The sequence below is a fragment of the Drosophila santomea genome, chromosome 2R (assembly GCF_016746245.2).
Source record: "Drosophila santomea strain STO CAGO 1482 chromosome 2R, Prin_Dsan_1.1, whole genome shotgun sequence".
In the NCBI taxonomy this organism is placed as follows: Eukaryota; Metazoa; Arthropoda; class Insecta; order Diptera; family Drosophilidae; genus Drosophila; species Drosophila santomea.
Window position 1 is genome coordinate 14,211,247 of NC_053017.2, and position 22,822 is coordinate 14,234,068.

At 44.6% G+C, this 22,822-nt stretch overlaps 10 protein-coding genes across 13 annotated transcripts in view; 5 read left to right on the forward strand and 5 right to left on the reverse strand.

Annotated features, from left to right (window-relative positions):
• Positions 1–78: 78 nt before the first annotated feature.
• LOC120444478 (exocyst complex component 3) lies at positions 79–2,600 on the reverse strand. Its single transcript, XM_039624157.2, has 2 exons — positions 1,520–2,600; positions 79–1,454 (listed from the first exon to the last, which is right to left on the reverse strand). The coding sequence occupies exons 1-2, from the start codon at positions 2,489–2,491 to the stop codon at positions 210–212; spliced, it is 2,217 nt and encodes a 738-aa protein (XP_039480091.1). The 5' UTR covers positions 2,492–2,600; the 3' UTR covers positions 79–209.
• Positions 2,601–2,815: 215 nt separating this feature from the next.
• Positions 2,816–7,351, forward strand: LOC120444479 (ubiquitin-like modifier-activating enzyme ATG7). The gene is made up of 9 exons (XM_039624158.1): positions 2,816–3,080; positions 3,134–3,655; positions 3,712–3,924; positions 4,047–4,191; positions 4,250–4,597; positions 4,658–4,822; positions 6,492–6,785; positions 6,854–6,970; positions 7,035–7,351. The coding sequence occupies exons 1-9, from the start codon at positions 2,884–2,886 to the stop codon at positions 7,086–7,088; spliced, it is 2,055 nt and encodes a 684-aa protein (XP_039480092.1). The 5' UTR covers positions 2,816–2,883; the 3' UTR covers positions 7,089–7,351.
• Positions 4,840–6,357, reverse strand: LOC120444481 (32 kDa beta-galactoside-binding lectin). The gene is made up of 3 exons (XM_039624161.2): positions 5,942–6,357; positions 5,237–5,824; positions 4,840–5,180 (listed from the first exon to the last, which is right to left on the reverse strand). The coding sequence occupies exons 1-3, from the start codon at positions 6,031–6,033 to the stop codon at positions 4,895–4,897; spliced, it is 966 nt and encodes a 321-aa protein (XP_039480095.1). The 5' UTR covers positions 6,034–6,357; the 3' UTR covers positions 4,840–4,894.
• Positions 7,352–9,773: 2,422 nt separating the features above from the next.
• LOC120445798 (cysteine dioxygenase type 1) lies at positions 9,774–11,087 on the forward strand. The gene is made up of 3 exons (XM_039626409.2): positions 9,774–9,961; positions 10,035–10,593; positions 10,667–11,087. Exons 2-3 carry the CDS (start codon positions 10,056–10,058, stop codon positions 10,843–10,845), a joined length of 717 nt encoding a protein of 238 aa, XP_039482343.1. The 5' UTR covers positions 9,774–9,961; positions 10,035–10,055; the 3' UTR covers positions 10,846–11,087.
• On the reverse strand, positions 10,877–11,733 carry LOC120445800 (protein FAM136A). Its single transcript, XM_039626412.2, has 3 exons — positions 11,592–11,733; positions 11,365–11,529; positions 10,877–11,304 (listed from the first exon to the last, which is right to left on the reverse strand). The coding sequence occupies exons 1-3, from the start codon at positions 11,676–11,678 to the stop codon at positions 11,107–11,109; spliced, it is 450 nt and encodes a 149-aa protein (XP_039482346.1). The 5' UTR covers positions 11,679–11,733; the 3' UTR covers positions 10,877–11,106.
• A 1-nt stretch (position 11,734) lies between these two features.
• On the reverse strand, positions 11,735–12,692 carry LOC120445801 (protein FAM136A). Its single transcript, XM_039626413.2, has 3 exons — positions 12,509–12,692; positions 12,284–12,448; positions 11,735–12,161 (listed from the first exon to the last, which is right to left on the reverse strand). Exons 1-3 carry the CDS (start codon positions 12,593–12,595, stop codon positions 11,973–11,975), a joined length of 441 nt encoding a protein of 146 aa, XP_039482347.1. The 5' UTR covers positions 12,596–12,692; the 3' UTR covers positions 11,735–11,972.
• Positions 12,693–12,733: 41 nt separating this feature from the next.
• LOC120445799 (28S ribosomal protein S28, mitochondrial) lies at positions 12,734–13,550 on the forward strand. Its single transcript, XM_039626411.1, has 3 exons — positions 12,734–13,092; positions 13,154–13,275; positions 13,333–13,550. Exons 1-3 carry the CDS (start codon positions 12,814–12,816, stop codon positions 13,514–13,516), a joined length of 585 nt encoding a protein of 194 aa, XP_039482345.1. The 5' UTR covers positions 12,734–12,813; the 3' UTR covers positions 13,517–13,550.
• LOC120445797 (probable inactive tRNA-specific adenosine deaminase-like protein 3) lies at positions 13,502–14,686 on the reverse strand. The gene has a single exon (XM_039626408.2). The coding sequence runs from the start codon at positions 14,628–14,630 to the stop codon at positions 13,548–13,550; it is 1,083 nt and encodes a 360-aa protein (XP_039482342.1). The 5' UTR covers positions 14,631–14,686; the 3' UTR covers positions 13,502–13,547.
• Positions 14,687–14,920: 234 nt separating this feature from the next.
• Positions 14,921–15,979, forward strand: LOC120444785. Of its 2 annotated transcripts, XM_039624727.2 has the most exons (3): positions 14,926–15,244; positions 15,302–15,437; positions 15,510–15,979. In XM_039624727.2, the coding sequence occupies exons 1-3, from the start codon at positions 15,032–15,034 to the stop codon at positions 15,578–15,580; spliced, it is 420 nt and encodes a 139-aa protein (XP_039480661.1). In that variant the 5' UTR covers positions 14,926–15,031; the 3' UTR covers positions 15,581–15,979. The 2 variants fall into 2 exon arrangements, with proteins under 2 accessions (XP_039480662.1, XP_039480661.1); XM_039624728.2 differs by lacking the exon at positions 15,510–15,979 and having other exon boundaries at positions 14,921–15,240; positions 15,302–15,435.
• A 378-nt stretch (positions 15,980–16,357) lies between these two features.
• The window catches only part of LOC120444784 (myosin-M heavy chain), a 44,690-nt gene continuing 38,225 nt past the window's right edge, over positions 16,358–22,822 (forward strand). For all 3 annotated transcript variants that reach the window (XR_005615711.1, XM_039624723.1, XM_039624726.2), the window contains exon 1: positions 16,358–16,899. Coding sequence is in view for 2 of the 3 variants with exons in the window: in XM_039624723.1 (XP_039480657.1) it covers positions 16,848–16,899 (52 nt within the window). In the remaining variant the exon portion in view is untranslated. The remainder of the gene's footprint in view (positions 16,900–22,822) is intronic.

Genomic DNA, 22,822 nt, shown 5'->3' on the forward strand with positions numbered 1-22,822 from the left:
GCACGCTAGCTATTAAACGGACAAAGATCTGTTCTCAGTACAAAACAGCTTCTTTTACTTTCCTTAGAACTTCTGTGATTATGTATACAATAATTTATTTGTTGATAAAGCACAATAATATTACAATCCCAGCTTAAGAGTAAACACGATACTGAACAAAAAGGGACCTGCGGAATGGGTTGGTTAGTGTCTTCCAAGTATTCCAGGGTCTACCACAGTTTGTCGCTGAACACGATCTCCTTGAAGATGCAATCCTGCTTGGCAATGCTGACCATTGCCTTCTTCGACTTCATGGCATCCTGCACCTTTTCCCGCACCTCGGCCGCCTTCACATCGTTGCGAATGTAGAACAGTCGAACCAGGTGGTCCTCGTTCAGAGACGGATAGCTGCCCAGCAATGTGTGCAGATCCAAGACGAGGAGCTCGATGTCCGAGCTAAGCAGAGCCGATAGCGTGGATATCAGATCTAATGGAGAGTCGCTGAGCGAAATCTTCGGGGCGATTTTCTCGAAGAAGAGCTTAAACCGCTTGGACTCGGTCTTGATTTTACGGGTGATGGCATCGCACTCGGCCCGTGGCTTTGACAGTCGCTTGGAGAGCAGCGCTCTGATGTAGCGCTTGGCCAGCAGCTTTTGGGCCTCGTTGATGACCATCTCGAAGTTGTTGGGTCGCAGGTGGTTGTAGTCCTGGAAGTAATCGTCCAGCGTTACGCAAATGGTGTCCACGGCAATGTTACTGGCCAGCCACTTGGCGGTAAATAGGTCGTTAAAGTGACACTCCATGTCCAGGAAGGCTTCCTCCAGCAAGTAGCTAGCGGCATGAGCGCGGATCCGCTGGAATGTGGCAAGCAAACGTTCGAAATCCTCATAGTGCTCGGTGCGCGACTTGGGCCAGTAGAGTTGCTTCATCTGCTGCGCCAGTTCAACCATTTGCTGACTGTTATTCACGATGGTGATGATGTAGTGAGTAAAGTATTTAATCTGGTCCCGATTGCGGAAATGGTGTTCCTTCAGCTCGATTACGTTCTTTAGGTACGTCTGGCCAAAGATCTCCACCTGCTGAATGCTCATTACCAGCGCCTTGAACGTCAGCTCCTGATGAATCGTGTTGGTCACCTGCAGATGCTGGTCGATCATCTGGAAGATGATAACCGGCGCTGAAGTGTGGTAGTACTCCTCATCCTGATCGGGCACTGTCTCAGTAAACCACTCTTGCTTCTCCGTTTCTGCGGCCTTGGTCATCCATTCCTGAAAGTTTCTCTGCATATTTTGCAGGTACTCATCCTCCAGCGCCTTGAGATGTTCGGGACGCAGCAGAGTACCTATCTGTCGGTGTACATCCACATTTAGATCGGGATGGGACATCAGCTCCACGCCAGGATAGGTGTGTGTAACCCAAGCCATCATTGATACATATTCATTGCCTTCCAAGCCAGAGCGTACAATGTTGTCCAGCTAGAATGAGCAAATATCAGTGGTAAGAAAACATTGTACAATTTAAATGTTTGGCGGTTACTCACATAGCTGGAAAGTCCCTCGTGATAGAACTTGACGTATTCGCCGAATATGTCGTAGTGCGGCGGGAAACAGGGCACACAAAGGGACTTTACCACGCGCAGATCCTCGAGAATAATTTGTCGCAGTATCTCCAGGTCTCGTACTAACCACATCTTGTTATCCGCACGCTCCTCCAACTTGGATCCCTCTATGCGCGTTACCACCGACTGCTGTAGCACGTCCATGATCATGCGGCGCCAAGCCTTTGGTCTTCCAGGCGGCAGAAATCCGGTGACCTTTTGCTGCTGCAGGGCGAACTGGTCGTTTTTCTCTTCCCGCTCTATGATTCGTAGTGCCGTAACTATGATGGTGGGCTTCTTGCGCAGAGTGTTCAGCGTGCGGCTGAGAATGAGGCGCAGTTTCTTCTCCAGCTCTTGGGATACGGTGTCCACCTTCTCGAAGTGTCGCTTTAGTGTGATTTTGTCAGAGGCATGCTGTTTGGGCTGCTTGTGCAGCTCGTAGAGGAGATCATCCCTTGAATTCTCCAGATCCGCCAGGCACTGGTGGGCATTAAGCAGTTTGTCATCCTCGATCAGCGCCATCGTCTTTTGGACGCTGGCATCGACGTTGAAGATGTGCTTCAGGTTCTCCATGGCGGTGGCGTACTGCGAGTGCTTTGTGTTTTCCTCCCGCACAACTTCCAGGGCGTCGTAGACCTCGGGAACGCCCCTCAGCAGACGCTCCACCTCGTCCATTCGACGCCTTACCTCGCGTACGTCCTGCATGCAGGTCTCCAACTGCTTCAGTCCCACCCTGACACCGTCGAGTTGTCCTTGCATCCCGGTTTTGAGGAGCGCCTCCACGGAGGCCTTCTTGCGGGCGATACGGTGGCGATATTGTTCCACCTTCTCCAGCTGACCTGGTCGCTGCAGCATGTTCTGTATGTCCTTGAGCGCAGCCTGGCGAGCCTGCTCCTCCAGCTGCTGCAGATCCATGTTGAATTGATTTGGTTCACTTTCGGTCTCTGTTTTGCTCAATCTTCGTCAGCAGTGCAAGTGCAAGTGTGACCGTAGCGCCGTCCAGCTAGCTATCTCACTTCGACAGTCCGATAACCACAGTGAAACCCCAACATAAACTATCCTCTAATTAAAAATTGTTGTACTTGAAATGTTACTTAAGTAAATAACACCACATTTTCACTTATACTACAACTTTCTACAATTATAAAGTTAGACGACGAGTTTCAATTAGCCAAAAGAGCAGAGTATCCGACATAGCATAATCAACTATACTAATCGATAAGTTTTCTTGTTGTTGGCTTATCGCCATCGAGAGCTTTGTTTATTATTTGCATCCAAAAGAACGTAAACAACGCCCTAAACAAAACATGAGTACGGAGAACGAGACTATTTTGCAATTTGCTCCGTGGGAATCCTTTGTGTCGCCCACTTTCTGGCACAAGCTAGCGGAGCTTAAGCTGGACCATGATCGCCTGTCCGACTCAAAACGCTCCATTACTGGCCACTATACAAACCGAAATGCAAGTGGCTGTCTCCTGGAAGTGGACTACACGGCCTACAACAGGTGAGCTGGGATACTCACATTTGATCAAACGCGTCTAAATTCCCACATTTTAGAACGGCACAGCCACCAAAATTCAGCCATGCCGCTATTGGCACCATCTACAATAAGAACACAATCGAAGAGTTCAAGGCCCTGGACAAATTACAACTGCTGGCCGATGAGGGCAAGGAACTGCTGGCTGATATGTGCAGTGGTGGGGTCTTGAGGGATCCCAGTCTGCTAACCCGCTTCTTTGTTCTCTCCTTTGCCGATTTAAAGTGCCACAGCTACTACTATTGGTTCGCCTTTCCCTGCCCGCTGACGCCCACCTTAAAGCTCCAGGGTGCCGTCCAAAAACTGCGGGACTTAGACAATAGTAGTAGCTATATAAGCGCCCTGAAGACCCTTCCCACTGAGTCACAGAACTTCTTTATTCTGTATGCTAATGTGGAGAAGAATGTTTTCGAAACCCGTAATTTGAGTTCCCTGGACGAAAAGGATGTCGAGTTCTGTTATTTTGGGTTTGCCGATCCCAGCGAGTTTGAGCATCCAGCTTGGATAATGCGGAATTATGCTGCCTTTCTGCTTCAGCAATGGTAGGTTGTGACATTAACTAATGGTATCAGTACAAAAAGTTGTCGGTCTTTCACAGTCCCTCTTTTGTTGGAAAACCGCTAAAGTTTCTTGGCCTGCGACACAATCAACAAATGAGCGTAGATGACAGCCTTGTATGGCAGGTGATTCAAACTGAAGCCAGCGATCTTAGCCAAAGCGGAGATATAAAGTTCGTGGGCTGGGAGGTAAATAAAAATGGCAAAATGGGACCGAGAATGGTCTGCATGAGGGACAGCATGGATCCAGCAAAGTAAGATAACAATTGATAAGAACTATCAGTTCTTTGAGGCGTGTCCTTAGTGTTAGATACCCCATAATCATCCATTATCGCGACAATTGAAAGTATCTTACATATTACACTATTTTCTATAGGCTCGCTGAGAACTCTGTAAACCTCAACCTAAAACTCATGAAGTGGCGCCTAGTTCCCGATCTTAATCTTGAAATCATCTCCAAAACAAAATGCCTGCTCTTCGGAGCTGGTACTTTAGGATGCGCTGTAGCTAGAAATCTGTTGGTGTGTCTCTATGTGAAATGATTTAACTGACCTCACAACTAATTTAAAAATTTTTTAGTCCTGGGGATTTAAGCACATAACCCTTCTGGACAGCGGCAAGGTTGGCTTCTCCAATCCAGTGCGTCAGAATCTCTACACGCATGCAGATGCTGTGGCCGGCAATCGGATGAAGGCCACTACAGCTGCTCAGAGATTGAAGGAGATCAATCCGTCTGCTGAAACGGCGGGTTATGTGTTGGAGATTCCCATGCCCGGGCATACTATTGGGGAATCTCTTCTAGTCCAGACGAAGGAGCATTTAAAGGTTATTGAGCAGCTTGTGCAGGACCATGATGTAATTTTCTTGCTCACGGATTCGCGCGAAAGCCGCTGGCTGCCCACCCTGCTGGGAGCGGCAAAGGAAAAAGTGGGAACAACCATATACACAACTTTCAGAACCGATGTACATAATGTTTTTCTCTTTTAGATTGTCATCAATGCAGCCTTGGGCTTTGATAGTTATCTGGTAATGCGACATGGCACTACGCGAAAGGAGGCGGTAGATGATGGCCAAGAAATCGAGGGACTTAAGTGCATTAATGGCGATCAATTGGGTTGCTATTTTTGTAACGATGTGACGGCCCCCGGAAATGTAAGTTCAGTATTTCGTATAGTTAAAGATAGCTCTTGTATTTTCAGACTTCATTAATTGTTAAAATGGTTACTAAACACACTCGTAATCATGGCGGGAATATTTTTCAAAGCCAGCGCACGTAGGATCCCCCGTCTGCAGGTGATCCACACCGGTTATCTGCACCACCAGGCCGTTTATGCTGGTCACCTTGAAGCCCACTAGATTCATCATGGCATTTGGTGTGCGCCAGGTGTAGCTGAAGAAGTTATAACCATCCACGGCGGTGAGAACCTCGCGTTCCGTAAAGGCGAGCGCCAGCTTAAATTGCTGATTGAAGACAAAGGGAAAGCCTCCATGCCGCTCCTCGTTTCCGAACCTAAAAAAATAATTAGTTAACGCCCAGAAGGGTACGGCCTTATAAAGTTTACTTACTCAAAAGTTTTGTTCATAGAGTTGCGCACTACTGCCTTTTCATCGAAGCGCACACTAAAGTGTAGCTCCTCGCGCTTGGTATCCGAGTCCATGAACTTGATAATGAACTGTCCCTTTTTATTCTCGAAGCACCGCGCGGTAAGGACGATCACATGGCCTGGACTAAACAAAATTGGCTGATCGTTACTGAACGCCTTAAAGTAGTCCGAGGCGTGGACGGCGGGCCACGGATTGGGAAACACAGTGCGATGATCCACCTGTTTAATGACTTGGATCTGATCACGGATCTCCAGTGCACGAATCGCTGACAACGGCATGCGGTAACGGAATCTGCAGAACTCCCGGCTATTTATCGAGATGGCAAAGCTGTCCTCGCAACACAGGATGTATACCATAAAGAACTCGCCACTGACGATGGGATTGGGCAATGTGTTGGGGTCCAGGACTTGAGTCTCCTCCTCGCCCCAGGCGCCGTTCACCCGGGAATTCCTAACGATAACATCATTCCGAAAATAGCAAGAAAAGCGTAGCCCAATATCCGCGTTCGGATCCACCGTACTCTTGGCCGTGCAGAGGTTTATGTGGAACCTAACAGAACCAAATGATCACAATCGATTAGTCACGTACTGATAAGAAGCCCAGTTTGACAAGGAATTAGTCATAAAACGAAAGAGCAGTCTTACACTAACACCGGTCACCTCTCACCTGGCTGCTCCATCGATGGTCTTGGCCACCACCTCCAGAACATGACCAAACTCCAGCGGATGCGAAAGATTGCCAGCGAATTCCGTCAACATGATTCCTTCCAGCAATTACCAATTGAACTAGCTTTTGCCTTGGCACTGAACAAGCACAAAATGTATTTTATAGTTGATAGTCCGTGGGAGAGTCCGGAGTTCCCCGGCTCTCCCGCACGCCAAAACTTTATCTAATCAGTGGCGGGCGGAGCGGCGGGTTACTCAAGTAACCGATACAACCGCTAAAGTTTCTACACTCTGTGTTTTTTCCTTTATAATAAGCCCTGCTATTTGTTTTGTTCTCGCTCGAAGGCGTCATCTTTGTTTGCTCGGAGCATGTGTTTGTGGACACTAAAAAGCTTTAAAAAGCTCTCGATCTTACTACTGCACCGGCGTCGAAACTGTTTCAGTTTACACTGAGAAAAACTGTGTATGAAGCTTGATTAAGATAATGTATACGTACAAATTCGGATATAGATACTTATTGCATTTCGTACTATTTCATTTCCACATTCCAGTCTCTCAAAGATCGCACGTTGGATCAACAGTGCACCGTGACCCGACCCGGAGTATCCAACATTGCGGCTAGCTACGCGGTGGAATTGTTGGTGGCTCTGCTTCAGCATCCTCGAAAGGAGCTGGCACCGGCCTACTATGCACAGAGTGGGCGTGGCAAGTCGGAGGAGGCGGCTGGAAAGGTGCCGGAAGGTCTGCTGGGAATTTTGCCGCACTCCATCCGCGGAATGCTGTGCAACTACGAGAATATTCTGCCCGCTACTCAAAAGTTTGCTCAGTGCATAGCCTGTTCAGCGGTATGAAATGTCAATCTTTTAAATATGTTGGTAACACTTTCAAAAATATAAAATATCCCGCTTTACAGGCCGTTCTGGATCAATATAAGAAAGAGGGTCATGCCTTTTTGATAAAAACGTTTGAAACAGCCAAATATCTGGAGGATTTGACTGGTATCTCCGAATTCAAGCGGCTAAACAGCGAGGTTTGTTTGACTTTAGTCTCATATCTCTATGATTTATATAAAATTTGTTTAATTTGTTGCCCAGATTATCGATTTTGATGAAGAAGAATTCGACATGTCCGATGACGACGAAGATTAGGATGCTCCCAAAAAAAATGCCCCAATTTTGCCTTCAAAGCAGCAATATTTAATATGAAATGCAGCTTATTTTGGCTTTAATTTTCTGCAGCATTTAGAGTTCAATGTCTATACCAAAAATGTGTGTACTTTAATGCTTTTATTTTATCTAGTCATTAAGAAAATTGTGAATCATTCAAACGAAATTGATGTGAAAATTAGGCATAAGAAATGTGTGAATTTACTATTGAAAATTGTAATAATTAAAGTGCTCAAGTATGGGAACATGTGTATTTCCGTTAATTTACAAGTCGCAGCCTTTAACCTTTGTTTGTTCGTAGAACACGCTTTTCTGCTGATAAGAGCACTCATTTAAAGGCGAAAATATTGTTCTGATCTGAGAATTCCCGCTTATGCGGTTGACAAATACGAAAATATTTTTTCGATTCTCGATCGGTCATTAAATTTGTTATTAGTTGCATTATTCAAGGCGAAAACACGCAAACAAAGACGAATGTTCGTATAAAATTGTTTTGGGAATATGCAAATGATTTACATAGTGGGCCAGGTATGCGAAAAGAATAGTTCAAAGTTGAATAAACCCGGCTAGAAAGCCACGAACTGATCGCATATGTTAATCTGCTGATGATACTTCGGTAAAAATGGATGCCATCCAGAAATACGCTCACAATTGTTACATTTTAGAGAAATACGTAAAATAAAAAATATAATTTTAGTACAGCAATATAAAATGTTTGAAATTTGTATTAAATGGTATTAATAAAAAAAGAAATAATTCTAATAAACCACTCGAATATATGAAAATGGTTTTAGGCCAAGTGTTTTGAGCTGAACAAATATTGGCAACCAGTACTTGACACACAATTCGTGTGCGCTTTCAAGCGATTTGATAAAGCCTTTCATCATTTTGACCCCAGGCAACCAGGCCAAAATGGAGCTAGAGAATTCCAACCACTGGCCAAGACAAAAGGCTCTCGGCCATTTCTCTTGGCCAGAAACGCAAACACGAAAGAAGATCGGCCGAGAAAGAAAAAAAAAACGGCACGGCTCCATAATTAATATTAATAGTTGGATTGGGGGAGAAATGTATTGAAATATCTGGCATCTGGCCGCTCAACCTCGGATCCAATAGGTAGTAGTGGTGGTAGCATAAATTTTGGGCCTGGCCAACTGAGCAAACAACAATGAGCCAAGTTGAGTTTGAGTTTCGCTCGCGGCTGTAAAAAGCGCTCAAAATGCCATTCGAGCTGCGATGCCGCTGCCAGCGTCGTTTTTTGTCACTCGAATTGCGTTTTGAGTGGTTACCCGGGGTTTTGCTGGCCAAGATCTTCATAAATTGGTGAAAGATACCCAAAACGGGCACATAAGCTCGGCGGCGCGCATCCAAGTGGCAACTACCCAGTGAAAAGTCCAAAAAGTGCAATTCCCAAGTCCTCAAATCAAAAGTGTTTTTCAAAAGTGAATTTCAATTTCAAGCAAAATTATTCAGTTGCCTTAGCTAAGAGTGAATTTCAAACAAGTCTAATAAAATGGTAAGTCCTTTATCCTTAAGATCCCACAAAATCACTTTCCCTGCTGAAGTGGCAGGAAAATCAGAAATGTTAACTTCAATCGTAGTTTGTTGAACTGTTTCGAAAATTGGCAGCGGCTTTTCACGAATTTTCCAAGCCATTTGTTCGCATAATATTTACACAAATGGCAGTTCGCAGCTTTTAGTTTTTGCTACGACTTTGCTATTGGCCTTAACCTGTTGCGAAAGTTGGCTGCCAAGCTGGCATTTTTATGCTTTTCGGCCATTGCAAAACATTTTTCAAATGCCAAAACGAAATACCTTGATGTGGCACCAAGGAGAAAATATTTAATAACAGGGCCTAAAGGCCGTAAAAAAGTTATTACTCTTCATGCAACTTCACTTGCATGACACTGCAGTCAAAATTAAGTGTTTTCTTTATTTCGAGTTTTCACTTGAAGTTATATAATTCGTTCATGGGCTTAATGCATATCGTGTTAGGAAGAACAATGAAAGAACCCTTTTCTTTGTTCATTTGATTTCATTTAATGGAGAAAGTAAGGTCAGTGTTAGTCACTAATGAACTTCCTGAACAACAAAGACATCATCGTAACCTTACTCAACGGATCGGCTGACAAATGCAATTAAGTGAAATCTGTAACACATCTGAAAGTAGGCAATATTTTATTGAAACCAAAAGTATCTTAAAGTCTAGTTCCAGAACTGGAGAAAGCTGCGGTTCTTTTTTCAATGAATTTAAGGGAAAATCCCTGATGCACAGACCCGCAGATCTTGAGGCCAAATGCGTCAGCATCCAGATTCAACCAGCTATCAGTTATCAGTCGGTATTAGCGAGCGTATCAGTGACAAAACTCGTATCGCCAAATATTTTTGGGCCAGAGAATATATGTGGAATAAATTTGTTTTTTATTTGCAAACGATCCCATTAGATTGCCGTTAACCTCTTGTCAGTGATTCGGGCACATCTGTTGTGCTCCTCCTGGCAACATTCGATGTGGGTATATAGCTGTGGGTATTGGCAAAATCTGCTATTGATAAGTGGGATGGACGATTATCGCCGGCGACTTCTTGTTTTTGTTATTGCTTTGGACTTGCGCCTCCGATTTACGTCCGATCCGAGCTGATTATGCAGCCTGGACAGGAGAGCGAAATCTCCAGAATTCAGTTCGAATTTTGCGATCCGAGGTGGAGCGTGTGCGGTCACTCGAGGCAATTCAATCATCTCCAACAGCAACGAATCGGAATATATTTATATATACCCATATAGCCATTATCAGCGATCATCGACTTTACAACGTAATTCATCTAAATCAATTGAGAAGTGATCTTTGTAGACTTTATAGGTAGTTTTCCACGCCCTTCAGCCTCAAATGATGCACCACACTAACTTCCGCTTCCCTTTCGAAACATACTCAGGTCAACCAGAGCAAGCCCAAAATGGCCCTGTCCAAGATCGACTCCGAGATCGAGCAGGTGGACCAGGAGAAGTACCTGCGTCAAGCCACCAGCTACTATCAGGCGCTGGAGAAACCGCTGAAGTACGGACCCGCGGTGGATTCCCTATCGGACTTGGTGGCCGCCCTTCACCGGGAGTTCGAGTCCAACTATGTTAACATCGAGATGGTGAATCACCTTATGCTCAGCTACAAGTCCAATCCCCGCGAGTGGCGCAAGTATGCCAAGTTCGATCGTTACACCTACACGCGGAATCTTGTCGATGCGGGCAATGGAAAATTCAATCTACTGATTCTGTGCTGGGGCGAAGGACACGGCTCCTCGGTGCACGACCATGCCGACTCCCATTGCTTCATGAAGATGCTGAAGGGGGATCTGCGCGAGAAACGCTATGAGTACCCCAATAGATCTGCCAGGGACAATGGCCGGTCTCATCATCCCGATGGCGAGATCGACAGCCGAGAGCTGGTGGAGATTGGCGAGACACCAATCGCCGTTAACGATGTGGCCTACATAAATGGTGAGTAAACTAGAAACTTGAAAATGTGGGTCTTCCAATACTCACTGCCATCGCTTCGTTTTGTTTTGCACAGACAATCTGGGCTTGCATCGCGTGGAGAACCCCAGCCATTCGGACACCTCTGTGTCCCTTCACCTGTACTGTCCACCCTTCGACACGTGCTCCGTGTTCCAGGACAACCTGAAGAAGACCACCGCCAAGGTGACCTTCTGGAGCAAGTACGGCGTGAGGACGAAGCAGAACGAGCAGTAGATCCAGCAAGATCCCCAAATATAGCCACTCGTATTGTTGCATATTACTAAGAATCTTTATTACTAGATATTTAATGAGCTAGGGCCCAAGAAGATCCGGGAGTTAAGCAATCAAGCATGGAGAGCAAGGGCCACGTTGGCGCTGATAAGTACTCATTCCATAAGCTATCCCGGATCACGATTAGTGTAATTTAAGTGTTAGCTGTACCAAAAATATTCAATAAATAAGTGAACCATTGACAACTCCTGGCTTAAATCTCGTTTAGGCATCCATGTTGCGTGATCTTTTCGGTGGACCTCTGTCCAGTGTTTGCTTGATTGACTTGAGCAAGCCGGGAATCAGGTTGATGTACTTGTCCACACAGTTGTTCGTGCAACTCTCAAACATGTGCTGGGATCGGGACATGTCCCGGTCACTCGGATTGCTGGGCAGTTGGGACCGCGCATCGCTGTTGCAGTCCTGCGTATAACCAATCCAGTTACAGAAAGAACTGATTAATAATTATTAATCTAATCCTACCCTGACACAATTTTGTAGTCGGTTCTGGAACTGGCCCAGCTCGTGCTGCAAAAAATCTTGGGCATCCATCAGAGGTCCAGCGCACTTCTCGATGCAGTTCTGTACGCTCTCCAGCGTTCCTCGATCATCATCGCAGCAGCGGGCGGCACAGCGGTGCATCGTGGACTTGGTATTGGAACATTGTTAATGCCGGAAATGCATAGTAGGCAACTGGGGGTCAGACTCACCTGCATTCTGCGCAAGTGGGTGCGGTACATGTCCTCGATCATTTCGCTAATGGCGCCCTCTAAACGCTTCTTCTGTTGCTCCACCATCTCAATTTAAAATTTGAACAATTTCGAAAGAACAAAACAAAATGTTGATATGACAGTTTTCGGTGTACAAAGTATGTTTATTTTTTTAACTGATGGCAAAACATGACATTTTTCCGAAGATTGTTAGCACAACAGTTGATTGCTACTTAAGACTTTCAACAATTAATAAGGTAAGTTTTGTTCTGTATTCTTAAAAGTGTAAGCAAATGTGAAATGATTCCAGAGATGGTACACATTGCACGGATTTAAAATAAACGAGTTCAACAACTAATTAGGTAGTAAATGCAGGCTGGGTTAAACTTGGGGAATGCCCTCGGGTCCCTTGGAGAGCACAGCCTTCATGGTCTTCATCATGCCGGGAATGAGGCCCACATGCTTGTCCACACACTGGATGGCACAGCGCTCGAACTGGTCGGTGTACTTGGCTATCTGGTCCTCATTGGGGTTGGGTGGCATTTTCACCTTCACATCGTCGTTGCATTGCTGCGGAAGACAAATGGGATTTAAATTCGGTTCTAGTGATGAAAATTTAATGTCGCTTATTGCGTTTAGTTTGACAATAAGATACATTATCCCTGCAACAAGTGGGTGTGATGGATACTAACCATGACGCAACGCTGAAGTCTGCCCTGGAACTCCCCCAGTTCGTGCTGGACGTAGTTCTGTGCCCTCGTCATGGGTGCGGAGCAACGATCCACACATCTCTGGACACTGTCCACGCTGGAGGTTCCATCCTGGCAGCACTTGGCCGCACACAAGTGCATCTCGTTCTGGAATTTGTTGAAAAGCAAGTCAGTGTTTGGATATTCCTGAATGAGGACCCAAATTACCTGCATTTTGCGCAGGTGCGTCTTGTCCATGTCGTCGATCATATCCGTCACCGCGGACTCAATTCGCTGGCGCTGTTGCTGGATCATTTTGCTGGTTTAATTGTTAGCTACCTATGCCTTACAACCGATTTCGTAATATCAAAATAAATGCCGGCAGCGTGTTTTTTGTAATATTCGATTAGTGATGAGCCGACGCAGCGGCGAATTATCGATTTGCGGTCTATCGATGCTGCTCTTCTTCTTTGGTTTTCCACTTGGGTTTTTGGTTTCTTGTGGATATTCTTAGTAAATAATAAATTAAAACCATGTCGCTGTTGCAAAAACTAAGTAGATCCGGTGTACCGATGGCTTCATTAACCTGTCGAGCTCGTATGCCAATGGCCATTCGGTTTCTCAGCGGGGACACAGAAAAACCGGCGGAGGCAGCTACTCCCGTAGTGAATACGGAAACAGCGGAGATTGGTAGCAGCAAGGGAGGATTCGCCCGTGCCTTCGACAAGTACACGGCTCCTGCCACGCCCCCACAGCTGCCGGAGGACAACCAGACCTTCGCCTCCCTGCTGCGCAACTCCAAGTTAATAGATGTGGGTACTTGATTTAAATAATCCCATTGTTTATGTAATAACCTGTTGATTTCTGGAGCAGCTGGGCAACGCTGAGGGCAAGGTGGTCAGTGGCAAGATCTTCCATGTGGTGGGCGATGATCTCTACATAGACTTTGGCTGGAAGTTCCACTGCGTCTGCAGTCGTCCAGCTCGCAATGCCAGGTGAGTTCACTCAAATCCCCTGTCCGCTTTATCCAATGAACCACTCTTTTATTTTAGCGACTACGTACGAGGAGCCCGTGTCCGACTGCGCATCAAGGACTTGGAGCTGTCCACCAAGTTCCTGGGTTCGTCCAAGGACATTACCATTCTGGAGGCAGATTGCCAGTTGCTGGGTATCCTGTCCACGCCCACCCGCCAGTCGACGGCCAAAACAACGCCGAAAATCGAAGATATCCTATAAATCCTTTATTAAAACCAAGGTTTGTTAAACGTTACGTCAAGTCTTCGTCCTTTTCGGTTGTGAACTGAAACACTTCGTAGTGATGGTTGAGTTCCCGCACCGAATGCAACTGGAACCTCGTGGCTAAAGCTCCGTTTTCAGAGTTCTTAACGAAAAATACTCTTTTCGCTCTGCTATGTACCAGGGCCATGGAACACATTAGGCAGGGTTCCTGCAGCAGATAGACATCGTAGCCGGTGCACAGATAGGGTCCGAATTTGGCCAGGTTGTCTGCTCCTTGACTTGGGTTAGCTTCTTTACATTCTCTCGACTTTTCCGCCCCGAATGTCAGGTCTTTGCAGTCTTCGTTGTTCATCAGGTAATCGTAGTAGGCTTTAGGAATACCCCGCAATGTGGTCTCCTCCTTTGAATCTTCGGTGAATATCACCTCCGTTTGTGTGGCGCCGCCTTCTTGACTGCGAGCCACAAAATCGACGAGCATCATGCAGCAGTGCTCGTGTGGCTTACAAGCTTCACCGGTTCCAGCAATAGAAACTATGCTCGGTTCTCGCGGATCCACGCAGATGCCCACCGGCCGGTTGGCATTGACATCCCGTGAGAGCCGCAGAAGCAATTGGCCCATCCTTTTGTGAAATGTGCGTTGTGCGGAGCTGAAGTTGCTGCCATTCCTCAGTGACTCCGAGTAGTGATTGGGATGAAACTTGCAGGGCCAGTGCTTAAGGGTCTTTTCGTACTGCACCCGCAGCCGAGGCATTCGTTCTGGCACCTCCACCACCCGGACACCCTGGCACAAAGCACGGAGCACGTGCTCCGAAAAAGCGAACTGTTCCAGGTGCTGTTCGAGGCTTTGCGATACTCCGAGCTCTGAGCTGGGACAGATGAGTACGCTGCGATCCTGGACGCGCTTCAGGTGCTGAAAGTGGGGCAATTTCTGGGAGAGCTCCTGGATGACCGCCTGGAGCTGTTGCTTCGTCTCCAACTGGCAACTGTGCGCCTTGATGAGCGCAATGTCCTCGTCGAACTCATCGGAGAGGATGGCCCGTATGCCAGTGATGTCTTCATCCAGACGTGGTGATTTCCGAGCACGTTTGCTTGGAGGCGCTGTTATATCCATTATTTACTTAATTCCTCGATTAGAAGAATGCTAATTGGAAACGATAGTTTGGTCAACTCCACACTGGTTATCGATAAGTGCCAATCGCTGACGCTGAAACAGCTGATCGGTGAAGCGCCGAAATTTGAAAAACGACCTTCGTTTGAAATAAATTTGGGAATAATTTAGCCAAGGATAATACCTTAAAAAGGACTATTAAACAATTAAATTCAATTAATAACACATTTGTTCATATGAATATCTGTTGCTTTTTTGATTACTTGCAACCATCTTATATATAATCAAATATGTAATTTTATGTCTATGTAAGCAGTGCCCAATTTGATAACCAAAGTTTATCTCAAAATTCCAGTAAAATATGTGCTTGTGATTTCTAGTCAAAACACAGAGGAAACATCGAAATGTGTCTGCGTTTGTGTTGCGGCTATTTGTCGCTCTACATGGGCTGCATCTTCATTGGCTTTACGGGGATGCTTGTGGCCATAATGGTCTTCTCTGTGGGTCTATTCGAGCTGGTCAAGGGCAATGAGGAACTATTGCTTGTGATTTTGGCAATGGTCTTTGGCATTGTCAATGCCCTCGCCAAAATACTTCTTCTCTTCGGCACCATGTGGGTGAGTGAATATGTTACTAAATTGAACTTGTAACCATATCCAATCGCTGCTCAACAGGATATGTGCTGGGCCATGCTCCTGTCCTTTTTGATAGGTATTGTGTCCCTGGCTGTTCTCGTCGCATTTATAGTGTTCTTCTACTTGCTCTTGTTGGAACCTCTGCACCTCCTGCTAGGATGTTTGATAAGCATAAGTAAGTAGGGAAATGGAGTTTTGGATTATGTTGATCCTAATATACAATATATATATATTTTCCTCTTTCCAGTCGAGATGTACAACGAATGGGTCATCATTTCAACCTGGTGGTGCTGTCGATCGTGCACCCACGACTGCTAGGAGTTGCAGTTGGTTCCACTGGTTGCATGTTGGGCATCGAACGTCTTCGAACGTCTTCGAACGTACATACAACTCTTTGCGATCTTCAAATCGGTTGTAGTACTGTGAGCACCAGAGAGAACTTGTATCCGAAGCACAACGTTGAGATACAGATACATTCGGCTGTTCCGACTTGAGTGCCTTTCAAGTAAGTCAGTTCACTCTGAGACGCGCGCTGGATATGTCGTTCCTGGAGCCCTCGAGCTGTTCCAGCAAATGAGCGTGTGTGTGCCAGTGTATCGCCCCCTACCCGTCAAGGAAAGAAAAAAAATTCAAAGAAAAGAAAAATATCGGAAGAAAAAATCAAAAATTATATCTGAAAATACACAAGTGTATCTGCAAGTGCAGTCGTATCTGTGAGACGAGAGTGTTTTCTATTTGCCGCAATTAGAAGTAACGGTGCGAAGGTGATTTTCACGGGAGAAACTGGAAAATCAGCGAAGCGCGAGATACTCGTATCTGCAATTTGTGTTTTCGTTTTGTTTTCGGTTTCGCAAATAGCAAGTGAAGAGCCCATTAATTTTAATCATTGATCGTTTGACCACCGGTTTAGGAAAATTCCCACAATTTGTTCTAAGCCCAAATAAAAAGTAATCAAATAAAAGCCACAACCCCAGAGACACAAGTTCGCAAGCCGGTTTAGTCATCCAAAAGTTCCGAGAACCGAGCGCAACGTTGAGATACATTCGCGTTATTCTCATTCCGTATCGCTGGTGACCAGCTGTTGTCCACAATGCCTCCGTACCTGCTGGATATTTGCCTTACCCTGGAGCTTCGTAGACCGCGATAAGATATCGCCAACTAGTGGTGAATAAAGCCAGATACTCGTACTCGAAACTGCGAAAAAAAAATCCATATACGACAAACAAACGGAAAAGAAAATCGCACAGTTCGGTGCCAGTGTTTAAAGTTAAATCGAGTGCTTATCTTATCGGCTAGCCATTGATTGAGCTTTGCCTTTCCGCTCGGCTTTCTGCTCCGGGTGAAGTCATTTGCCCACAATTGGCCCGTTTTAGATACTGTATCTGCTGCGGCCGTATCTAATGCAGCAGCCAAAGCAGTCGCGATAATAACGACCTCCTTCAGTGTCAGTTGCTCTGCAATCGCCGTCTAAATTTAGAGCCAGATCAGGAGAGTGGAAAAAGATCTGGCCAAAACTAAAACCAAAACCAAACCAGACGCACTCGGAAATCGTAAATCGTAAATCAAGCAGCCGGAGGAGACCAAGATGGACATAGAATCCGATTCGGACACCTCGGAGAGATGGGAGGACTTTTTTGGTAAGCGAGCGGGATCACTGAACTTCTGCGTGCAGAAATGACATGACTCAGCGGGCTGGGGAGTTGCACTGAGGAAAAATCACTTATCAATCACGGAGAATGAGTAGTATTTTGGTATTTGAGCTATTGAGCCACAATAATGGGGCATTGCATTTCAAAAGCATTTGAGGGTATTGAATAGTAATAGGAATCTTATTATTTCGCACTTTACAATGGGCTGGGTTAAAAATGGGTGTTGGCGATTTTACTTCCTTGACTAATTATTAATAATATATACAATATACATAAAATATTGATATGTATGTATTTTTTCCTGTGTGAAGACTCTACGCATTCTCCAAGAACTCCGAACTCCGAATATGGACTTGCGTACAAGAACAGACCATCAAGTTGGCTTTCTTTGGCTCGTCGGGTTGGGGGATGGCGATGGAATGGGAGGATTGGGGATTGGGGGCTGGTGCTGGGACTGGGACGGGGACTGGGGCCAATGCATTTGGTGGCTCGACGGCTCCATTCCGTTCCGTTCCCATAACTGTACAAAAAGTGGGGGGAAAAATAAAATAACAACCCACTGAGTGGCGGTGGCATTGCGTGAATTGCGGTGTAACGGGTTCGCTTTGTTTTTGCATTCCGCTTTTGCGCAGTCCGAAACTTTTTTCGACATTATTTAAGCGCTCGAAAAGTCGGTTGTAATGAAATTTAATGATAATACATAATTTCGGGCCATTTTGACCCACATTACCATACAAGTGTGGCCAAGAAAAAGGTCTGTCTTCGGATTTGCAATTTATGTTTTGGCTGCCACCATTCGCGGTTTGCTGACCCACTTAATTTGTAACGCCGATTTGCTTGCCACTTTGGGGGGCACATGTTGGTTGCATTTGTTTTCCTTCTCGTCGAAAGCTTTCATTCAATTAGTGCATTAGTCATAAGTCTTGACGCTGCGTTTCTTTTGTTGACTTGTTTTATTACTATTGCACGCCCGCTAACAGCGGATGTTAGATAACACCGCCCCTAGCACAACAGCGCTGTGAATAGCTCTGTTAGTTAACCCATGGTGGGCCAAAGAAGTGTTCAAAACTTACAAGAATCTAAAAATTCCAAGAAAGCCAAAATTTAACAAAAGTAATATTGAAGTGAACATTTCAATCTATTTAAGCATAAAAAAGGATTATTATAACAGGTGCTAATAACATTTTTAAAGTGGTTTGTAAATGTTTCATTATAGAAATTCTGTTCTAGTCAATTTGTAAATAGAAAAGATGATACCTTCAAATAAGTTTAAACTTTTTGTAAGCTAGCTTCAGAAAAATGAACGAATAAAATAGTTTTAAACGGGTTAAGATGGTGCGTCAATTATTGATAACGGACACGGCGAATTCAACCAGTGGCCTCTGTTATATCAATTATACGAGCATTCCCATGAGTAGGGCGAATGAATCATGTCATGCATGTATGGGTGATCGGGGGGAACAGGGACCTTTATAGGTTTGTTCCGCTGATCCCACCAGCTTAGATGGCAAACTCATAAGCCAGAGGCGATTGTGCAAGTGGCTGGCATTTGGCGCGGCCACCAAACGTGACTCCATCTGCTGTCGGCATGTCCAGGATATTACCGATTGCATCGACCTATAAATAGAACACGCCGAAAGATATCGCCGTCCGTCAGTTGACCGCATGCACTATCAAATGTCACCAGTACGTCTTCTTTTGCCCTTTATGTCTGTGTATCTGTGTGTCTGTGTGTCTGCGTGTTTGTTTGCCTCTTCAACGACAGCGACTTCAATTTCAGACAAACAAACAAAACGGGCAATAAGAAATTTTCATCTGTGGACACAAGTGTACATATGTATGTATGTAGGGGCAAGGGGGCGGGGTTCAGGTCAAGTCTTTGAATTACCTCTGGTAACCACAAACACCACGGGAGTCTGTTCATTCGATATTGTTAAAGATTGTGATCTGAGGAAACCTTTTTGGGGGCCCTGCGGTTCGTTGTCGATTCTCTTGTGACATTTATTTGGCTGACATGGCTTTCATATTTGGTTTATTCAACAAATACTAATAGATATCGATGGTAGTGGGGCTAAGGCGTTGATAAGATTTCGCCGCAGGTATTTATTGACTTTTTGATAAAGCCGACAAGGCCAGCACCGCAGACCTGTTCGTACATATGTAAGCACACATTTGTGACATGTGCGTGGCTGCCAATTGAAATTCCCAAAAGTTTAGGGGTCAGTTTTGCAGTGCTCCACTTCCGCAGCCGCAGGGCAAAAGGTCCCAATTACAAGCAATTGACGAAGTTCATCTAATTAACCGCTGGCATGGAGTTCGGTTTCATAATCGGCGGGTTCATTGGCCAATTGGATGTTAATGCCATTACCTCACCCAGTTGGTGTGTTGTCGCAGATCGCAGGAAATGGCCAAGTCATATGCTAGATACAGATACTTTCTTAAAGAATTATAAGTATGTATAGAAATTCCGTGTATCTTTAAAATGATAGTGTCATTCCAGAACTAAGGTATTTTGATATTCTTTAAATAGAAAATACTTGTAGTAACCCAGCTAAACCAGCACATAGCCAAGTTGGCACCACTGCGACGGGGCTATAAGTCTTGCCCCCTAATTGCCTGCAACCAGACTCTGGGATTTTGGAGTTGGAGCTGAAGTTGAAGTTGAAGCTGAAGTTGAAGCTGAAGTTGAAGCTGAAGTCATATCCCAGAACCAGAACCAGACCAGACCTCAAGTGATCTGTGTGTGGGCCGCCAGTCGGCGTTTGTCTGACGTCTGACGACGTTTGTGGAAGTCCTCTCCTCTCAGCACCCAGTGCCTCGACGGCTCTCTAATTGCATTTCTCTCAGTGCAACGGCTTGTGTTGTGGGCGTTGCAGAAGGTCGTAAAACCCGAGTATTGTGCACGCACGTCCCAAAAGGTTTTTCTCAATGAAGTTTGAGGAGTCTGTCTGGCGATATACCCTAACCCAAATGGGCGTTAGGAAGTAGTAAACTTTATACTCTGAATAAATTTATTGATTAAAAGTTCTAATTAATAATAAACAGCACATAAAAGTTTATGGATTGCTTGTTCGCCTGAAAAAGCACATGTAATGCGTTTTATGGTAATTAAGCATTAAATTAGGCATTTATTTAAAAAAAACAGTTTGATGATAGCAAGCATGGTAGCATACTAAGGATGGTGTACTTTTTTGCAATCTATAATATATTTGCATTAGGAACAGTGCTTTCTATATTTTTACTTCTTTTATTAGGGAAATATCTTTGAAATGCATATTTTCGAGAAGGGTATAGATATCTGACGGCCTGTCATATTTCCTTTTTTTATGTTGCAGTGGTACCTGGAGTTTAATGAACGCTTTTGCCGCTCACAATTCTATTTGGCAGCAGATTTACAACTTCCTTGCAGAAATGCCATTTGCTTCGGCAATTTACGCCCACCTCTGGGAATGAGGGGGCGGGCTATGGATATTGTACCTATGACATGCACTTAAGCCGCTTAGAACCTACATAATCGTATATATGGGTACTTGATTTTATATAGGTAGCTAACGTACTGATCGATAGAAACTGCCTGATGATCGTGAGTCATGTTGAATTAAAAAGAGAGCTGTGAAAAGTTATGTTATCGAGCTTTTTTCTTTCTTTTTTTTTGTGTTTGTTTGGGTCTTGCGTTCCTAGCAGAGCTCGCAAATAACAGTTGACCGTTTCTTGCAGTCACCAAATAACTGTTTTTTGCGCACCACATGCGCAAATAGTCAGACAAGAACCGTTTTCCAGTGTCTCTTGAACGAATGCACGGTGCTCAACCAAAAACACAATTTCGTGTTTCTCTTTTGCTCTGCTCATCGCTGACCGTTTTGCAACGAGCGAAGATTTTTTGCATTTGTTAATGTTAATGTTAATTCGCTACTACCTGTAAAGCTAAACACTGAATAAGTACTAAATTTAAAGTTATATCTATCTATCTAATAAATATGTTAAAAATTTTAACTTAAAATTGTTGCAATGGTTTGTTTGCACGGAAGACAAAAGACCGTTTGCGATGAGCCTTTCGTTTTTTCGCTCTTCTGCTGACCCTCATCGAGCGAGCGTTCAGTTGGCCCGCTCTCTCTGAGTTGTTGTTGAGTGAGCATAACAAGAACAACGCGACTGAGAACTGTTGACCGAAAACCAAAACAAAGAGAAACGAAAAGTTCTGTTCAGAGCGAGAGCACACGTGCATCGTCTTTTTCGGTTGTGTTCGAGTGCAGACCGCAAAACGAAAAACGGTTGACAGTTATTTGCGAGCTATGGTTCCTAGTGAAAGTAGTCACTGCAGTCAACCGGGCTGCCGGGCTCCCTCACCTCACGAGCCGCACCTTTCTCCCTCCCACTTTTCCATTCCATTTCACTGGGCATTCACTGGGCACGCATGCGCAGAGCATTGATCGTCGCTCTCGCTCGCACTTGTGGGCAACGACCTGCAGAGAATCTGTCACGCTTCGCCGATGTCTCTGTCCCTGTCTCCATCTCCATCTGTCTCAGTTGCTCTTAATGGCCACCTATAAAACCCATCCCGCTGACACACTTTCGCTTTCATCGACTGCAATCGGCGATCTCTGACATAATGGCCACGATTTGCATTAATGCTAAGCGATTATTACTCGGAAGACACTGAGAGAAATACACGAAATACATGCTTGGGTATTTCCAAATAGTTCTATGCACTGAGGCAGATTTAGTTGTTAAACATAGATTTTACTAAAGCATTGCATTTCTCCATTTGAAATCTAATTGCTTTTTATATCTTTCTAACGCCTTATTATATAAGTGATGGGTATCTAATAGTCGCAACACTCGACTACAGCGTTCTCCCTCGTTTTGTAGAAGAACAATAGCAGTTTTTTGTTCGTTTACTCAATCGTGGTACACATCCATATTTCCCATTCTCATTTGGCGAGTGAAACTGAAGCTCTATTTATTGATTAATTATCCCCCATTTCGTGGTTTCGGTCAACGGAATTGGGTCATTGCAAATGGCAAAACACAAAATCAGCGGGAGCCAAGTGCCTGGTGGTATCACTAACTTTCCCGGCCGCATTTCGGCCAACAGCAGGGGGCGGCTTATAGCTGGAGTCAAGGTCATAACTATCATTAGTGAACACCTTTGGTGAACGAACACCTTTTGGAAAACCTGAAGCGCTATATAACTTTTACCTCCATCAGAGTGACTAATAGAAAAGCTTTTATTGCTCAAGTCTTTAATTGCGCCTTAAAGTACTTGTGTATATTTTTGTTCTTTTTTTTAATTGCTCATTTGAAGTGTAAAAAAATTCGATTGGCTTAGGTCGCTATGAAATAAATGCCAAAAATAGCTAAATTGGATAAGTGAAAACGCATTTCGTTTTGAAGCGTATCGTTCACTATTATTGCGAAAAATTTCCGCATTGCCTTTAGTTCTCTCTTTTGTTGTTTCGAAAGTGAATTCAAATGGTGGAAGTTTATGTACATAATTTCCATACAATAGCAACGTAATTTTATAAACGACTCGCTTTCCAACTAAGTATTTCAATGGGCTATCGCACAAAACTACTTTTGCACCCATTCGCCCCATTATAATAATTAAAATATTGCTGTAACCACTTAAAGTCGGCACAGAGCTGACATTGATCCATGGCATTGAAACTTCCAACTGCCTTACAGTTCTGAAACGCACTGTACTCACACACATATAAATACCAAGCAGTTGGGTGTAACGAAGTTTTTTGAGAGGCCAACCTTCAAATGTCAGCGACTGTTTTACATTGAGTCTCTGCCGCGATTTAAAGTTGTAAAATGCATACGTAAAACAATAAAAAATTTATAAATTTACACATCCCATGTGGAGTGACTCGAAATTCCAATCGCAAAATGCAATCTTTCTGCGCAA

Excerpts from the sequence above, each read along its gene's own strand:
- LOC120444478 (XM_039624157.2), bottom strand. The coding sequence starts at position 2,491 with ATGGATCTGCAGCAGCTGGAGGAGCAGGCTCGCCAGGCTGCGCTCAAG. Across the intron at positions 1,455-1,519 it reads ACGAGGGACTTTCCAGCTAT|CTGGACAACATTGTACGCTC; the intron begins GTGAGTAACCGC and ends TGCTCATTCTAG.
- LOC120444479 (XM_039624158.1), top strand. The coding sequence starts at position 2,884 with ATGAGTACGGAGAACGAGACTATTTTGCAATTTGCTCCGTGGGAATCC. Across the intron at positions 3,656-3,711 it reads GCCTTTCTGCTTCAGCAATG|TCCCTCTTTTGTTGGAAAAC; the intron begins GTAGGTTGTGAC and ends GGTCTTTCACAG. Across the intron at positions 4,598-4,657 it reads TGGGAGCGGCAAAGGAAAAA|ATTGTCATCAATGCAGCCTT; the intron begins GTGGGAACAACC and ends TTTCTCTTTTAG.
- LOC120444481 (XM_039624161.2), bottom strand. The coding sequence starts at position 6,033 with ATGTTGACGGAATTCGCTGGCAATCTTTCGCATCCGCTGGAGTTTGGT. Across the intron at positions 5,825-5,941 it reads ACCATCGATGGAGCAGCCAG|GTTCCACATAAACCTCTGCA; the intron begins GTGAGAGGTGAC and ends TGGTTCTGTTAG. Across the intron at positions 5,181-5,236 it reads TCTATGAACAAAACTTTTGA|GTTCGGAAACGAGGAGCGGC; the intron begins GTAAGTAAACTT and ends TTATTTTTTTAG.
- LOC120445798 (XM_039626409.2), top strand. The coding sequence starts at position 10,056 with ATGGCCCTGTCCAAGATCGACTCCGAGATCGAGCAGGTGGACCAGGAG. Across the intron at positions 10,594-10,666 it reads CGATGTGGCCTACATAAATG|ACAATCTGGGCTTGCATCGC; the intron begins GTGAGTAAACTA and ends TGTTTTGCACAG.
- LOC120445800 (XM_039626412.2), bottom strand. The coding sequence starts at position 11,678 with ATGGTGGAGCAACAGAAGAAGCGTTTAGAGGGCGCCATTAGCGAAATG. Across the intron at positions 11,530-11,591 it reads CCCACTTGCGCAGAATGCAG|TCCACGATGCACCGCTGTGC; the intron begins GTGAGTCTGACC and ends TCCAATACCAAG. Across the intron at positions 11,305-11,364 it reads GACTACAAAATTGTGTCAGG|GACTGCAACAGCGATGCGCG; the intron begins GTAGGATTAGAT and ends GGTTATACGCAG.
- LOC120445801 (XM_039626413.2), bottom strand. The coding sequence starts at position 12,595 with ATGATCCAGCAACAGCGCCAGCGAATTGAGTCCGCGGTGACGGATATG. Across the intron at positions 12,449-12,508 it reads CGCACCTGCGCAAAATGCAG|AACGAGATGCACTTGTGTGC; the intron begins GTAATTTGGGTC and ends AACAAATTCCAG. Across the intron at positions 12,162-12,283 it reads GACTTCAGCGTTGCGTCATG|CAATGCAACGACGATGTGAA; the intron begins GTTAGTATCCAT and ends TGTCTTCCGCAG.
- LOC120445799 (XM_039626411.1), top strand. The coding sequence starts at position 12,814 with ATGTCGCTGTTGCAAAAACTAAGTAGATCCGGTGTACCGATGGCTTCA. Across the intron at positions 13,093-13,153 it reads GCAACTCCAAGTTAATAGAT|CTGGGCAACGCTGAGGGCAA; the intron begins GTGGGTACTTGA and ends TTTCTGGAGCAG. Across the intron at positions 13,276-13,332 it reads CGTCCAGCTCGCAATGCCAG|CGACTACGTACGAGGAGCCC; the intron begins GTGAGTTCACTC and ends CTTTTATTTTAG.
- LOC120445797 (XM_039626408.2), bottom strand. The coding sequence starts at position 14,630 with ATGGATATAACAGCGCCTCCAAGCAAACGTGCTCGGAAATCACCACGT.
- LOC120444785 (XM_039624727.2), top strand. The coding sequence starts at position 15,032 with ATGTGTCTGCGTTTGTGTTGCGGCTATTTGTCGCTCTACATGGGCTGC. Across the intron at positions 15,245-15,301 it reads TTCTCTTCGGCACCATGTGG|GATATGTGCTGGGCCATGCT; the intron begins GTGAGTGAATAT and ends GCTGCTCAACAG. Across the intron at positions 15,438-15,509 it reads AGGATGTTTGATAAGCATAA|TCGAGATGTACAACGAATGG; the intron begins GTAAGTAGGGAA and ends TCCTCTTTCCAG.